The sequence below is a fragment of the Myodes glareolus genome, chromosome 10, assembly GCF_982192425.1.
Source record: "Myodes glareolus chromosome 10, mMyoGla1.1, whole genome shotgun sequence".
NCBI lineage: Eukaryota > Metazoa > Chordata > Mammalia > Rodentia > Cricetidae > Myodes > Myodes glareolus.
Genome location: NC_142035.1, coordinates 68,617,250 through 68,633,938, shown reverse-complemented (window position 1 = coordinate 68,633,938; position 16,689 = coordinate 68,617,250). Strand labels below are relative to the sequence as shown.

Below are 16,689 nucleotides of genomic sequence, written 5' to 3'. Positions count from 1 at the left end.
TAATATTTCTTTTACAGCGGTTAGCAATATTTAATGAAATAGTGAGTGCATCAGAGTACACACTATAAGGCTCCTGTCCTAATCAGTTTTTTATATTTTAATTTAAATATATTCTCCTTTCCTTTTCTTCCCTCCAAACGATTCCATAAAACCTACCCTACTCGCCTTCAAATTCATGGTCCCCTTTTTTCACTAATTGCTATTGCATGCATATATACAGGTGTATGTATACACGTGTTCACAACTATAACCCTCCTAGTCCATACAATGCTATTGTATGTATGTTTTCAGGACCGACCATTTGACACTGAATAAGCAATTAGTAAAGAAGTGATGCTTCTTTAATAGCGCACATTTGCATTTTAAAGCCATGGCATTCACATGGGATGCGTAGTCACATGGTTTAGATAATGAAATTCAGCTTAAAATAAATAGAAGTTAGCTAATTTGCACCAGTGAAACAATTGCAATTACGTGAATTAGAGCAAGCTCTGATAATGGAGGCTACATTTGGTATCAGTCTTCCTTGAATCGTTTCTTCTCAGAAACTTTCCCGTCTCTATTTTTAGCTCAGGTTTTCTATTTGTTTGTTTTTGATTTGTAGCAAATTACTGAAATGAGCTTCATTCTGTAGTAAAGCTTCTCATGAGGCCAGCAGAGAGCACATTGTGTATGTGCATTAAAGGATCCAGGATAGGGAGTTTTGAATCTATTTTCTAAATTGCTTTCAAGCTTTAAACTAAAAATTATTTTAATTTCCTCTTTTTATGTGTTTATATGTGTCCCGTGTATGTGTGTATATGTGCACATTTACATGTGTACAAGTGTACAGGTGTTTGTGTATAGGACCAAAACTGATGTCAGGTGACTTCCTGGATTGCTTTTTCATATTGTTCTTTAAGGCAGTGTCTATTAATCAATCCCAGACTCACCAATACAGCCAGCCTCTCTAGCCAATTTGTTCCAAGAATTCCTCTACCTTCTGCAGCTGCAATTACAGGGAAGCTGCCAATCCTAGTAAGTATTTGTGTGGATTTTGCAGACCCAAACCCCGTCCTCTTGCCTGAGGTAGTCATCCCCCATTAAAATGAGAAGGAACCTTTAAAATCCAACCATTTTTCTTAATCTTTTAGGTGAATTCCCTCTACAAATAGTTACAGAGTAAGCCATCTTAAAATAGGAGTATGTGAGAATAAAATGTTTGGTGAGCAAGCTGAAGGAAGTAAGTTATTCAGACTAAGATCAATAAAGAACTTTCTGAGCAGCCGTCTGTCTCATGCCACTTTCTCTCTCTTCCTGGGTCTACACCAGATTCTCTACACTGGAGTTGTGGTATATGCACCTGCTCTGGCTCTCAATCAAGGTGAGTTATTGACATATGTCACCTCAAGATTTGTGAATCCTCAGCTTTGAAGAAATGCTTATATTTGATACTGTATGGGAGAGATGTTCTAGTGGTTATGGGCTTGGAATGACTGTAGCAGTCACATGTGTGAAGCTCTAAAAATGTCCTGAAAACTGAAAGAAATATAAATTATTACTTACTGCATTTCGCTTTACAAAATTGCTTGATTGCAAACAGACAGCTCAATTGCATGTTGTTTGTTTGGGTGTTTTAGGTTTGTTTTCCAATCTTTGAAATGATGGCAGATTAGGTATTGTACATTCATAAGTTCTAAGTACTATGTAAGGCCTTTGGTATTGAAGACCACTTCATAAAATAGAAAATCGGACTACAAGAGTAAAAGGTGTTTATAATTACATTGAGATGTATAGTTGATCCTTTCATGATTATAGAATCCTGGAAATAAAAATAAAGAAAAAATAACAAATAATAACAAAAACAGAATTTTGTTTTCTCAGTGACATCTCCTATATTGAAAGAACTTGTTAATCAAATTAATTAATCTGGGTAGTTACATTGGGAAGTACTAGTTTCTCAAAAACTTAGCTTCAAGATTGTTTTCTGTCTTGCCTAGAAGTATATCAAGTATACACTTAATATTAAAAATTGGCAGCAAGTATGAAATTCATGCTTTTCCTCCAAGCAATGTTATGAATATTGCTTTACAAATAAATGACAGAATAAAAGCTTTGAAATCAGTACAGGTGGCTTCAGGCTTCTCAGTAGACATGGTTAAGAAGCAACAACAAAGCTGAACAAAAGACTGAAGCAAAAGAATCAAGGGAGGTCAAGTTTGTTGTTTTGCTTTTCACAGAGATAGTTGCTTTAATTTTTTTTTTCTTTCGTAGTAACTGGGTTTAATCTCTGGGGCTCCGTGTTTGCAACAGGAATCGTATGCACATTCTACTGTAGTTTGGTATGTACAGAGCTATAAACAATATTATGCACTATTTTCTAATATGGGATAAGGGTAAATCTCCAACATGAGGGCATCTAATTATGGACGAACTAGTTATTACAATACTAAATGAAAATATGTTGCTTTATCTAACATAATTTCTTGAGGAAGACACTATTACTTTCTTTAAAAGTCTTAGCAGTTTTATAAAGAGTATTTGGGTTCTGAGCTTATTCAGAAGAATAAAGTTTTATTATTGTGGGGTCCCTGTGCTAGTGCCTGAGTGGGCAACTATTTCACTAGGTTGGATCATTGTAGAGGTCTTAACTGATTTCAGTTTTGTAAATCTCTTTGGTTCATGTAATGTAAAAAAGTGTAAAGCCTTTCCAGAGAAGAAATACAATTTACGACTATAAAATAATCCAATGACTATCCTAAAATAATAAAGCTTTATTCAGAGAAATAAATCATCAAGAAAACCATGTTTAAAGAGAAATAATTTAGTTAAAAATATCTCCTTAATCAGAGGATAAGTGACCCTTTGTAACTTCCAAAAAACATAACATTTATATTTCTCTGGATATTCTAAGAAAAATGACAAAATACATGTACATGAATGATCGAGGACAGTTGGCATAAATAAATTGGAGGAATCTGTGATTATTTTGTCCTTTACTTATATAAAACAACATATATTATTTTGATCGTCTGAACTCTCGATTTTCAAGCAGGCTATGTAGTATTGATAGAATATTGATAGAATTCAAATAGTTCTGACAATTAATTTAGATCAGTATATAGTTAATGTGTATTTATTTCCTACCCAACTCATACAATTGAAATCTTTTATTCTTCTGAATCATCATATAATTTTGTGATTATACCTTACTAGTTATTAGATGGTAGGCACATTGTCTATCTGGTTATACTTTTCTCATTGTTAGCACCTATCTATCTGCCACAGCAAAGAATAATAAACAAATTGACATATAACTGACTTTCCAAGTATTTGACATTATGTTAATATCACATACCCTTTGTGACATATATCATGATAATATCCAATTCAAAATGCTTTTATCTCTCTTTTCCATATTACAGACACTATTATTTCTCAATGCTGAAACATTTATAGTTATTTCTCTCTGTTTTTGTTCTCACAACTATAATTCTAACACACTTTCTCACACTTTGCCTGAAAACTGGCACTTCCTCTGTCTATCTTGATCATGTTTGACAGGTTTGTTGATCTAATAGAAAGAAAACTATATTTTCTGCATAATTTTTAGATTTGTGGCTGAGATTTCACAGAGTATTGTAGCTCCCAAAAGCATCTCCCACCGCTCCCCCACACATATAAATAACAAAACTGTACAATACAGAGATAATTTAAATGTGTGATCATCAGGACTATTATTTGGAAGTTGTAGACACTGTTTGAGCAAGGTGATTCAGATTATCTGTAGGACAAGCTTATAATAATGTTCTTATTGTATTAGTGAGCTTTTGGCTCTTATGGATATCAGCTGAGTTTGGCACTTTCTCAATAAGTTTGGGTTTTTGGATGGATCTGATGTGATTCAAGTTTAGTAAATCACTTTGATTCATGCATTGTAAAAAAAAGTACAAAATATTCCTGGAGAATGAATTTTGTTTAAGTTGACAAAATAACACAATTGAAATTCTAAAATAACAAATCGTTTGAAACAGAATGTAACAAGGTGCCATGACTGAGGAACAGTAAAACTTCAAACAAGATTTAGCCTCTCAGGAATACAGAATACTGAATTGCAAGATGTTGAATAAAGTGGTATGCATAAGCTAGTTCAATAATGTATATCACAAATGGACATGTTACAACTATTCTAATAATTGGAATATGTTTAATGACTGACTTCTTGGAAGATACAGTTGAGGAAATAACAACATGTTTCAGAAAGATGATGAAATTAAGAGAGAGAGAGAGAGAGAGAGAGAGAGAGAGAAATAAAAGATAATGATGACAAAATGAGATTCAATTTATGTTCAGTTGGAGACTAGGGGGATATGTGGAATATTTACCCAAATGAATAAAAGGCAATATTTATAAACAATATGCTTTGAAGTACTTTAGAAATGATAGGAGTAGGAATCTCTAAGTTTAGCAAGCACCATCTTTGGAGACAAAGAAAATTCCATTGCTAGATATGTCAGTGAAACTACTGAACAGTATACATATGGAAGAACAATGAAAGAACCAATGATATGGAAGAGCCTATACATGAACTCATCTGGCAGATTTCCTAGCAATTTTTATTATTTATTATAGAAGCTGGTAACAATGGAATAAGAGTAGGTTCAATGATTGTGGGAAAACAAATTTCAAATTATATACAGTTATATTTCTAACAAAGTTACCTTTGAGGAACTGAGTATCAACTAACCAAGTACTTATGACAAACAAAGCATTCTGTTGGATTCATTGCTTGGGACAATGGTCTATTCTGTAAAGAACTGTCACTTGTATTGCTTTAATAAGACATTGATTGACCAGTAGTCAGGCAGGAAGAAAGGGCAGGGCAACCAGAACAGAAGAATTCTTGGAAGAGGAAAGGTTCAGTCTGCAGTCATCACCCAGACACAGAGGAAGCAAGATGAGAATGCCTCCCTGATAAAAGGTACAAAGTCATATGGCTAACACAGACAAGAATTATGGGTTAATGTAGGATGTAAGAGTTAATAAAAAGCCTGAGCTAATAGGCCAACCATTTTATGATTAATGTAGACCTCTGTGTGTTTCTTTGTGACTGAATGGCTACAGGACCAAGTGCTACAGAAACTTCTGTCAACAAATGGCACCAATGTGGACAACTACATCCATATAAAACCTGAGAGAGCTTGGGAAGTAATTTTAGACACAAAAGAACAAAGTTAAGCTCAGCTTCTTAGTAGCAGCATTTTCTCAGGTGGGCTCTGTTTGCTAGAGGCAAGCTCATATCATTTAATAGAGGCTTCCGGACTCAGAATTAGCTGCAAATCCTTGCAGCTCTTTTCAGAGGCCCCACCACTGAATACTTAAATGGTGTTTATGAATAGCTGACAGTATGCTTCTTGGTGGTTGCAGGTACCTTGAAACTCCATAGAGCTGTGACAATAAACATGGCTCTGGGCCAGTATCTCTGCCATGAGGCTAGACTCTCAGAAAGCTAAAGAATGAGGTGGATCCCATAGACAAAGCCATGGTTTTAATCCTAGCCGTATTGCTTAGCAATTAAAGACTCATGTCATCAAAAAAGAGAGATATACAGTAAAGATAGATTCAGATAAAAAACCTATAAATGGTTCAGAGTGTGTTTAAAAATATATATAGGCTTGGGTGAGAAAAGAAAAAAGATAAAGTCCTTACAGAGAGAGAGAGAGAGAGAGAGAGAGAGAGAGAGAGAGAGAGAAGTTGGGTGTGGTGGCACATATCTTTAATCCCAGCATTTGGGAGGCAGTGGTGAGCAGATTTCTGTGATTTCAAGGACAGTCTGGTCTATACAGTGAGCTCCAGGACAGCCACAGATACACAAAGAAATCCTGTCTCAAAAATAACAAAAATTAAAATTATAAAGAAAACATAGAGTTTAAAATAAAGCCATGTGAAGACAGAAAATATACAGCTGCTAAAAGACATTTGATAATAAATGCTGTTGGATTAATTAAACATATATATTTTAAAAATGCCTTGACTTCAAAGTTTAAGTCAAAAGATATGTTACTTTAGAGAAGAGGTTTTGCCTTTGTTTCCACAGGAAATGAGAGGCTGTGGATACATTCTAGATTAAGAAGAATCAGGTTTGATTAAGGAAGACCCCCTGAGAAATCTCTGATAGAAGTGAATGGCTCAGATGTCTGAGTTCTATATCCAAAACAGTTTGAAGACTACTGACTGAGATAATTAGGCCTCACAGAATATTTCAGTAAGAACTTGATCATAATTCTAAATTTTCTTTAGGTCCCCATAAGATTATCAGCAGCCTTAATCAGCAGGAAGTGCCTGAAAAACTATGTTCATATTTCCAAAAAAATGGGTTATAGACATTTGTCTTTCTTTAGAGTATTGGTTACAAGTTGCTGTGTATAATAGTTAGAAACAAAGCTAAACAAAGGAGATTAGATTCTTTGTTTTTTGTTTTGGAAAAAAAGGTGGGGGGAAGTGCTGTGGGACAATGGTCTTCTACCCTGTAAAGATTTGTCACTTGTATTGCTTGAATAAAACATTGATTGGCTAAGAACCAGGCAGGAAGTATAGACTGTGTGACTAGGCAGGAGAATAGGTAGGTCAACCAAAACGGGAGAATTTCAGGAAGAGGAAAGGTTCAATCTGCAGTTGTCACCCAGACACAGAGGAAGCAAGTTGAGAATACCTCACTGATAAAAGATATCAAGCCATGTGGCTGACACAGACAAGAATTATGGATTAATGTAGAATGTAAGTGTTAATAAAAAGCCTGAGCTAATAGGTCAACCATTTTATGATTAATATAGACCTCTGTGTTTCTTTGGGACTGAACAGCTGTGGGACAAGGAAGGACAGAAACCTCAGTCAACAATTCATCTAAAGGAAATACTTTGGAAAAGCTTTCAGACTTAAATAGTGTATTTGCTGATAAGAAAGAAAATACAAAGTAATCTGAAAGTCCAAAATTCCACTCAAATCTGGTACTTATTTTCAGTGGGAAGGTTCTTCAAAATGCTTTAGACTTTTGAACATTTCAGATTTTGTACTTTGGGGTTACTAGCAACTCCATGATAAAATATATACATACTGTCCCACAACTATAAGACTCTGAAACATGAAACACTTCTTTATTAAACATTTCAACATTTCATACAAATTATTCACAAGTTTTAGAAAACAATAATTGTTATTTTAATATGATTGTATGCAATATAAAATTTTTTTATTTGTTCTAGTTTATTATTACTTGTTTTACTATTCTCTGCCTTAGATATACTGAGATTATTTAAACTCCACTTTTTCATTTTAACTGTTTCACTAAGTAGAACCTCTTAAAAATTTCCCATGTATTCATAAAAGTCAAATTTTAAACAATTTAATAATGTCCGTAATCCAAGATTTTTGGTAGCTTTTAATATGATAGTTATCTGCCTAATTCACATGTTATTATTTTATAATCTGGAAGGGGTCATTCTTATTAAATGCAAAGCTATAAAAACTATATACAATAATTATTATGTTATTGGTAAGTTTTTACATTACAAATAATAATATAGAAAATTTCATAATATTATACACAAATCATAGAACAAAATTTCATGTTTTAACCAACTCTATACCTCCATTCTTTCTTGCACAACCTGCATGCCTAAGACTATTATGTATTCATGTTGACTGTCTGATCAAATACTTTTGTCGATTTGTGGGGCAACAAGTTTGTTAGCATGGAATTGAAATTATTTTGTTAGGTGTGTCTGAGTCTTTTATCTAATCTCATCTCAACATACTTCTTCTGAATCTCTTCTCTGTCTAGCAAGGCAAGAGGTGACTGACAATGGCTCACCTAAAGGACAACTTATTTTTTCGCCAATTGTAGAAGATGTGTTACATTTTAAGTTGAAGAATATTATTTCAATTATGTTAAAATGTGTTACTTTTTTGCTGCATTTATTTAACAATGTAAAAATGTGTTACATTTGTTCATGTTGCACTTGTTTAACAATGTAAAAATGTGCTGCTTTGCTTGCCTAAGTTACCTGACTGGTCTAATAAAAAGGAAAACAGTCAATAGTTAGGCAGTGGAGGGATAGTTGGGACTGATGGGTAGACAGAAGAAGTAGAAAGAGGCATCTTGCCTTGAGAGATGAGAGAACAAGGAAGAAATAGAAGGAAATACCCAGGGTCAGTCAGCCAGGAAGCTGCCAACCAACCAAACACCAAGTAGGATATACAGAGAGAGGTCAAAGGCCCCAAGGGAAAATGTAGATGAAGAAAAACAGGTTAAATTAGGTTATATGAGCAAATGGGACAAACCTAAATTAAGGGCAACAATTTATAATTGAGAATAAACCTCTGTACCACGATTTGGGAGCTGGTTCACTGTCCAAGTAAGCTTGATACATTTGGTGTTCCGACATGGGGCACAGTTTTCTACATAGGGTCTAAGAAAGTTGAAAAGAAAAAGAAAAAGAAAGAAAGAAATGCATACAGCTCCTTTAAGATGCTTTGCTCTATAGTTACCTCTTGAGTAGCCAACATGCTAAGAAGAAATGGCAAGTTAAACAAAAGGCCTGCTATTGTGCAGGCACCAGCTTCCTAAATCCGGGGTGGTTAAATGCTGCTCCTAATTAAACTGTTAGGCAAAAATCAAAATCAAAACAAAACTATTAAAGGGTTAAACATTTAACCAGGCTTATGACTCGGATCTCATGGGCCTGAGTAGGATGGAGTCAGCTGCCAGTGCAAAGCTGCTTAGCAGTTGAAGGTTTAGCTCATGAGGTCAGAAAAGGCTTGAGTCACTCAATAAAGACAGTTCCAGATGGAAAAAAATAATCTCGAAGTAGGTTACAGTGTGTTAAAAATATGATAGGCTTAAGAAAGAAAATGGGTGTAAGCAGTCATAGACAAAAGTAAATAGTTTATTAACAACATCTTTAAAGAGAAGGTAAAGTATTATAAATAGAAGTCATGCAAAGATGGAAATGCACAGGGAGTCTGGTGTTTTGTTGACTTTGAATTTTTTAAATTCTGATGAACAAATGATAGTTGCTAAAAGACATTGGATTGTGAAAGGACTGCTAGATTAAACCAGTGTAGATACTTTACAGATGCCTTAACTTTAAAAAGGAATTCAGAAAATATATCACATTAGGGAAGAGGTTATGTTTTTCTTTCCACAAGAAATGAAAGGCTGTGGATTTCTCCAAGGTTGCTAGAGAACAAGTTTGATGGAGGAGACTTCCTACAAGATTTGGCTATAGACATAAAGAAATAAACTAAGAAAGACTACCAGATAGGTGACATGTGTACTGATTCCTCTGCATGAGAAGAGTCCCGAGACAGGACAACAAATGTTAGAAAAGTTTTCTGAGGACTTGACTATTATCACAGTATTATCAGGGACCCCTAAAGGTGCTGTTGCCTTTAGACAACAGGAATCAGTCTAGAGAACACAATACCCACATTCCTAAGAGTTATGGTGGGTGGTTTTTGTCATTTGGTGGGTTATGAATGTTTGTCATCATTTAGGGGGGATATAGGAATTTAGGATAGAAAGACAATATTAACCACAAATTTTTACATTGGTGATGTGGGAAGTGCTTCTGTATATGTGTTGCTTTTCTTGGTTAATGAATAAAGACCTGCTTTGGCCTGATAGGACAGAGTAGAGCTAAGCAGGAAACCTAAAGTGAATGCTGGGAGAAAGAAGGCAGAGCCAGGAAGAAGCCATGTTGCTGCTGCTAGAGACAGATGCACTAGAACCTTTCTGGTAGGCCACAAGAGAAAAAGTAGTAGTAGGAATACTGGCTCAAGAGAAGAAAGAATGAGAGAGAGAATGATTGAGAAAGAGAGGCAGATGTCCAAGGCCAACCAACCAGCCAGCCGGTATGAGCATACCTGATGTCTTTAACTACTTTAAAGAAAATCAGAATAGTGTTGTCCTGATGATGTGTATGTGGATAAGGAGGGGGAGAGGGACGTTTATCATCCCTCAAAATATGATTTGAAAATACAATGCTTATAGCAGGGACTTCAATATTTGTTTTAAATTATGTTTTCACTTTAATTACCAAATGAATGATGGGTTACTCCAGTGTCTTCTTTCTGCTCAAGCTAAAGATAAGTGTGTCAACTTTTCACAGAAGTTACTGACACTGTGGAGGAGTAATACAATGATAATTCTATTTTTCAGTGTTAAAAATATCACCTCATTTCATTTTACTGGCACTTATTCACTTGAAAAAGCACATTTTATATGCAACTTCATTTGATCTTTCCCTAATTGCCTTTGTCATGTTCAATATGATCCTAGGAGATTCAAGTTATGAATTGCTACAGTGAGCTCTCATTTCTCTCTTTCCCTTCTGTGCACATAATTTCAACAAGAATTCTGCATTAGAATCATTTGGGAAACTTTGAAATACCAGGAATAAGAGAACCCACCTCTAGCCTAGATAATTCAATATCCTTGGGGAGGAATATGGGCACTGTTTCTCCTTGCCTCCTTCACTAAAAGGGAGGCAGGCTTGGTATAATCACTACTTTAACCTCTTGACAGTAACTATACTAAACTTAACCGTTAAATTAGTCTTTCTGAAACTCTGGTGTATTTGCCTGATTGTCTAATCACCATGTTGCTCTCAAAACACCTTTCTTCACTTATGTGTAGAAACTGATATTTATTTCTTCTTAGTTCTCTCTCTCTCTCTCTCTCTCTCTCTCTCTCTCTCTCTCTTGCTCTCGCTCTCTCTCTCTTTCTCTTTATTTTTTATTGCATGCTATCACTAGTTTCATAAAAATCCTAAGGTTGTCCAGCTGGACCTGTGTGATTGCCCAATTCTTTCAGTGTTTCCTTACCTGTATTTAATGAAACATGTGGTATGAGAATCTTATTCTCTCAACTATCTCTCAAAGCCATGGAGTTATTTCCATCTCTGCCCTGCTTCAATCATTGATCATCTTGGGCATGGAAAACAAGAATAAATTTAGAAATTTATGTTCTACTGCAGTCTTGCCGTTCACAGTAGCTGACCAATGGCTACAGTGAAACAAATGTCATCATATAACTCTCTTTGTTCTTAGGGAACAATTTAAGTGGTCTTATCTGAATGTATCTGCTCCTTTTGGTCTATCTGCACCTTCCATCTGCAGTTCCCAGGATTCTCTCATTCCCTCAGAGACTTGCACTTCTTTTTTTGTTCATACTCTCCAAACAGATTCTCAATTTGTATACTGAACCTCATAGATTTTTATTCATATCTCAGAACTTACCTTAACTGTCACTTCCTCAGACCAGGTCACAACATTCCTGTAGTTTTCAAAACTAGTCTTCATTGCTCCTTCCCACACTTTTAAGTAAAGGTTTGTATTATTACTTAATTTCCAACTCTATCATTAAACTTACAAACTCATGGAATTGCAGAGGGGACACGCCTCCTTCACTTACCATTTTGTTGCCATGTGTTAACTCACAACTTGTCACTTTAAATATGTTACTACAGTCAGGATGAGTTTTATATGATTCAGTAACAGGAAGACTGTCTGGAGTTGTAGGGGTTACAGCCCTCATATACAGTAACTCATACCATTCTCTCCCTTTCAGGGAGGTTTAAAAGCAGTGGTGTGGACAGATGCATTTCAGATGGTTGTCATGATTGTGGGCTTCTTAACAGTTCTCATTCAAGGATCGAATCACGCTGGTGGGTTCCACAATGTGTTAGAGCAAGCACGAAATGGATCCCGGCTAAACGTAGTTGAGTATGTTCAACACTACTTTTTCACCCTTCATAAAATTTAATTACATGACCCCATAAAATGATAACAGCTGGGCAAAAAAGAAACATGCCTGTTATTCCCTCCTTCCTGTGTCACAGCTTTGATGTAGATCCCCTCAGACGGCACACTTTTTGGACAATTGCAGTAGGAGGAACTTTTACTTGGCTTGGAATCTATGGAGTTAACCAATCGACCATCCAGAGATGTATCTCTTGCAAAACGGAAAAGCACGCTAAGCTGTAAGTTGTTGGTTAAGAACAATTTCTATGTTATATCTTACCTTGGTGAGTCATTACATGTGTATGGATGTGTGTGAATGAGAGAGATAAAGGAAGAGACTTGTTTATCCTGTTCAAAGTCTTTGTGTTTATGCATGTGAGTATGGTGTATGTAAAAGTATGTGTTTGGGAGGTAAGTGCATACATATAGAAGCTAGAGAAGGATGTTGGATACCTTGCTTTATCACTCCCTATCTCAGTTTAATTATTTATTTGAGACAGGGTTTTTCTACATAGCCCTCACTGTCTTAAAGCTCACTATGTAGACCAGACTGGTCTTGAACTCACAGAGATCTTCCTGCTTCTGCTTCCTGAATGCTGGGTTAAAGGTGTGTGCCATCAGGTCCCTCTAGGTATTAATGCTTTGAGACATGATCTTTTCCTGTAGTTGAAGCTAGCCTAGCAGTCTAGTCTCTCTGCCTTTTACAGCTTTGTGTTACATGTACAGTCCATGTCCAGAGGGCTAGATCCAAACATAAGTCTACGTACTTGTGTAGCAGTTACTCTTCCACATCCTTCCAGCCCTTTCAACAACTATTTCACCCAAACATGACAACTTCCATCTCAGCATACCCTGCTTGGCTTTTTCCTTAATTGATATCTGTCTCCATTGACCGAGCAATAGATTAGATTAGGTGCACTGAGTAGGGATAAGGTACAAATCATGGTTCCTGCTTATAGTCTCCAGGACGAGATGGCCCTGGTCATTTTTCATTCATTGTGTGCTGTCTTCAGTTGTAGTTTAATTTTTGTGGGTTACGAGGTAAACTGTGACACATTTTGATACTTTAAAATGTTTATTTGCAAAAAAATGACAACAGGTAAGTCAGCCAGCTTCTACTCAAATATGGTCCATGGCACCATTGGAGGAATACAGGGATGGCACTTTTACCGTGTGGACACAGTAGTAAAGCAGAGAATGCACACTACTGATTACAGCTATATAATCACCATATTTGCTCATCTTTATGAGAAGCCCTAGTTCCTTAAGTTGTTTGCAGTCTTCCCATAGGTTTCCCTTAAGCTTCAAGTTTTCAAAATGTAAACACTCAGAAAATGGAACAAACCAGGCTTCACTTACACTTGCAAACCCATCAAAGTTAAATTCCCTCTACATCTATCTCTCTGCTTTAAGATTCTTCAGGTGTGGTTTCCATTTTGATTTGATTTAACTGATGCAGCTAACATTAACATTTCTAAGGAGAGATGTAAGAACTCTAAAATGTAAAGTTATGTGTCTGTGTTTGCTCTAGTTCTCACAGAGACATGAGAATAAGCACAGCAAGATTGTCTGGGTCACACTAAAAGTTCCCAATTTTACAAAAAATGGAATTACACCCCTAGGGAAGCTTCTCGTGGTTCCTGGTCCAAGCCTAGTAGCTATAACTATTTCTTCACACAATTTAAAAATATTTCAATGCATAATTTCTTATTTTCATTAAATGAGATATAAAATTGTCTTGAAATAATCAACCATTTTGTATGTTGAACCATTAAGTAAGTTGGGAACTGTCATGTCACCATATGTATATTTTGTAATGCAAAATGAAGAGACTAGATACATTATCTAGCTGCCTATCAAACTACTGATGATGCATAAAAATCCCACTAAAATAAGTGATATTAAATCAATCTTCCACACTTTATCAAGTAATAGCTGAAGTACTAAAAGTGCTTGTGATTTTGATATTAAAATCCAAAAAATTCAAGTAAAAATCTGCTTTTAGGTTAACTAGAGTCAAGTATCTATAAAGAGAAGGAGTTTTTGGTGAAATAAATAACACCTTTCTGCTTTCTTTTAATACACTTATTTAGTCTTGAAATGAGATCTCCATTTATTACAGAACAGTCCTAGACTTCTAGGGACAAGATCCTTTATCCTCAGACTCCTGAGTTGTTAGTACAATAGGTATTTTTAATGTGCGCAGTTATTACTTTCTCTTGTGATATTTTAAATTTCTGCCACCCAAAAGATTAGTAGGTGTACATTAGGAACTATACCTTTGTCATCTATTACTTCCATAAAACACCAAGAATAAAACATTGTGTTTATTAAATATTTGTCATTTATTAAATATTATTATCCTCAAGGAGGACCATTCTTTTGTGTATATGCAAAAACATACAGATGCCCACCTATTGGAAGAGTGCAAACATGTGAGCATGTATACACATACATACTTGCATATTTTTTTTCATGTATATCAAAACATTCATGTTGCCATGAAAGAAATGTGTGTTCTTACATTTGAATGTTGACTCATCTTCAAACCATGATTTGATTTAAAAGAAATGGCCAGTTTGAATTTTACCACAATATAATTTTATTTTATAAGCACAATGGAGGGATGACTACCTTCAGTCTTCCCTGAGATTAGAAATATAAGTAATATCTTGGCATTCAAATGCCTGTATGAAAGTAAAGGACCTTGAAAAAGGATCCAACTGTAACTGTGCTAGTTCACTGTAGGGTAGTATGAACTCCATCAAATGATATTTATGACCTTAAGTTTTCTAGGTCATCTACTAATTATGTCTAATAATCTTTAGGAAGCAGAAATTTAACACATGACAAGAGAAAGTAATAATTGGGCACATGGTAAATACCTATTGTACTTACAATTCAGGAGGCCAAGGAGTATGGATTCTTGTCCCTAGAAATCTAAGACCTTTCTGGAATAAGTGGAGATCTCATTTTAAAGTTAAATAAGTATATTAAAAGGAAAGGAGAAAGGTATTATTTATTTCACCAAAAGATTCTTCTCTTTATAGATATTTGACTCTAGTTTTTTCCTATTATCTTTAAAATACTCAACTTTAACTTTCATTTGCCTTCATCTCAAAGCAACTGTAACCATTACTTGTCTATTTTTATATTATCTCATTATGATCTTTCTGGAAGAAGTCATTAAAACGTAAGTTGGCTTTTTTGACATTTTCATTAATTGAGTAGGGGGAAAAGCCATTTAAAGTTATATAATAAAAATCATCAGTATGTGAAATATTATAAAAGAAAATAGGTCATATATCAACACATATTGCAATTTTGTCAAAACCCTCTTTTTTTCAAAGAAAAAAATTTTAATTTATTTAAATTTGTAATTATCCTAAAAAGTGTAATGATTCATTTAGTGTGATATAAAGTCTAATGCTTCCTGAAAGCTAGAGAGAGTGAACTCCTTCAGTCTTTAGTCATGAACTTACCCTGAGACAGCGTGGCAGACAGCTAACCAATTGGCCTTTGTTCCATCTTCTAGTGCCTTGTACTTTAACTTGTTGGGTCTCTGGTTGATTGCGGTATGTGCTGTCTTCTGTGGTTTGATCATGTATGTGAACTTCAAAGACTGTGACCCTTGGACTTCTGGTGCTATTTCAGCACCAGACCAGGTACGCACTTTTGTTGATTTCACAGCAGAATGTAATGAATATGTTGGGTAGTAGTGGGGTTATCTTTATTCTTCCTGGGCTTTCACTCACTTGCCAAGCACAAGCCTTTGACTTCTTATTTGAACTCCTGGGTGACATCACACAGTGCTTTCTAACATGCAGAAGTGAGTCTGCAGAAAAACGACACTTCCCTTTGTTCATGAAGACAAAGTCTGAAGACAGGCTAAATAAGGCTAACTAGAAAGCCATTTCTAACCCATGGCTTTGGTTGTTGATGATATTTTATAATCCTTTTCTACGTAGACTGAGGTTTATTAATGGGTTTTTAATTGAATAAAAAATGAGCACAGTGTCATGCACCTGATATTATAGCATTTAGATGTGTAGCCGGAAGGATCAGGAGTTTAAGGTTAACATTGGTTACATAGGGAATCTGAGTAGATACTATGGTCTATGAGATCATATTTCAAAAAGCATAAAAATTAAAGTAACATTAAATAAATAGAACTGAGCAAACAATTTTTATTCTCATATTGCCTATTGTCATATATACTCAGCATAGGACAATTATATCATGAAAGCATAGAATGCTGTGTGGTTTAGAAAACTCAGAGACAGTAAGCTCATGAGAAGCATTCACTCCCTGCCCTTTTCTCTTCATATGTATTCAACTGCCCTACTTTGTCTAGTATAGTCTTCTTTCCCACAAGCTGGGCATACCTAGATCCCCTGAACAACATATGTTAAGGATAGGATTTTAGAACTTAATTATAAATACAGAGAAAACAGTAAAATTCACACATTGAAGATACTGGGAATTGAGTTTCTCATCTTTTTTCACTGGGATTTATATTCCAACACTTCAAATATTGCAGAAATAACAATACAACTCCTTCTCACTTCTCTCTCCTCCCCCTCGAATTCTGCTTCTTTTTTTTCCAGCTGATGCCGTATTTTGTAATGGAGATTTTTGACACTATGCCAGGACTGCCAGGACTTTTTGTGGCTTGTGCCTTTAGTGGAACTCTGAGGTTAGTATACTGACAAACTGAAGATGGCAATGGTTGTGGTGGCAGTGGTAAGGACTGGAATGATAACGGTCATGGTCACCTGTCTACTGAGCACTTGCTGCATGTCAATTGGCCTACTGCAATGTTGTATTTCTATTTGATCATTGGTATCACACAGCATGTGAAGAAGAATCTTTACTCACACTCTCATCAGTTTGTAGATAAGGAAACAG

General features: G+C 35.3%; 1 protein-coding gene across 1 annotated transcript in view; it reads left to right on the top strand.

Annotated features, from left to right (window-relative positions):
- The window catches only part of Slc5a12 (solute carrier family 5 member 12), a 57,079-nt gene that overhangs the window by 8,323 nt on the left and 32,067 nt on the right, over positions 1-16,689 (top strand). The window contains exons 3-8 of the mRNA XM_048443714.3: positions 1,312-1,363; positions 2,254-2,321; positions 11,609-11,763; positions 11,880-12,020; positions 15,317-15,446; positions 16,389-16,477. Of these exons, the coding sequence (XP_048299671.3) occupies positions 1,312-1,363; positions 2,254-2,321; positions 11,609-11,763; positions 11,880-12,020; positions 15,317-15,446; positions 16,389-16,477 (635 nt within the window). The remainder of the gene's footprint in view (positions 1-1,311; positions 1,364-2,253; positions 2,322-11,608; positions 11,764-11,879; positions 12,021-15,316; positions 15,447-16,388; positions 16,478-16,689) is intronic.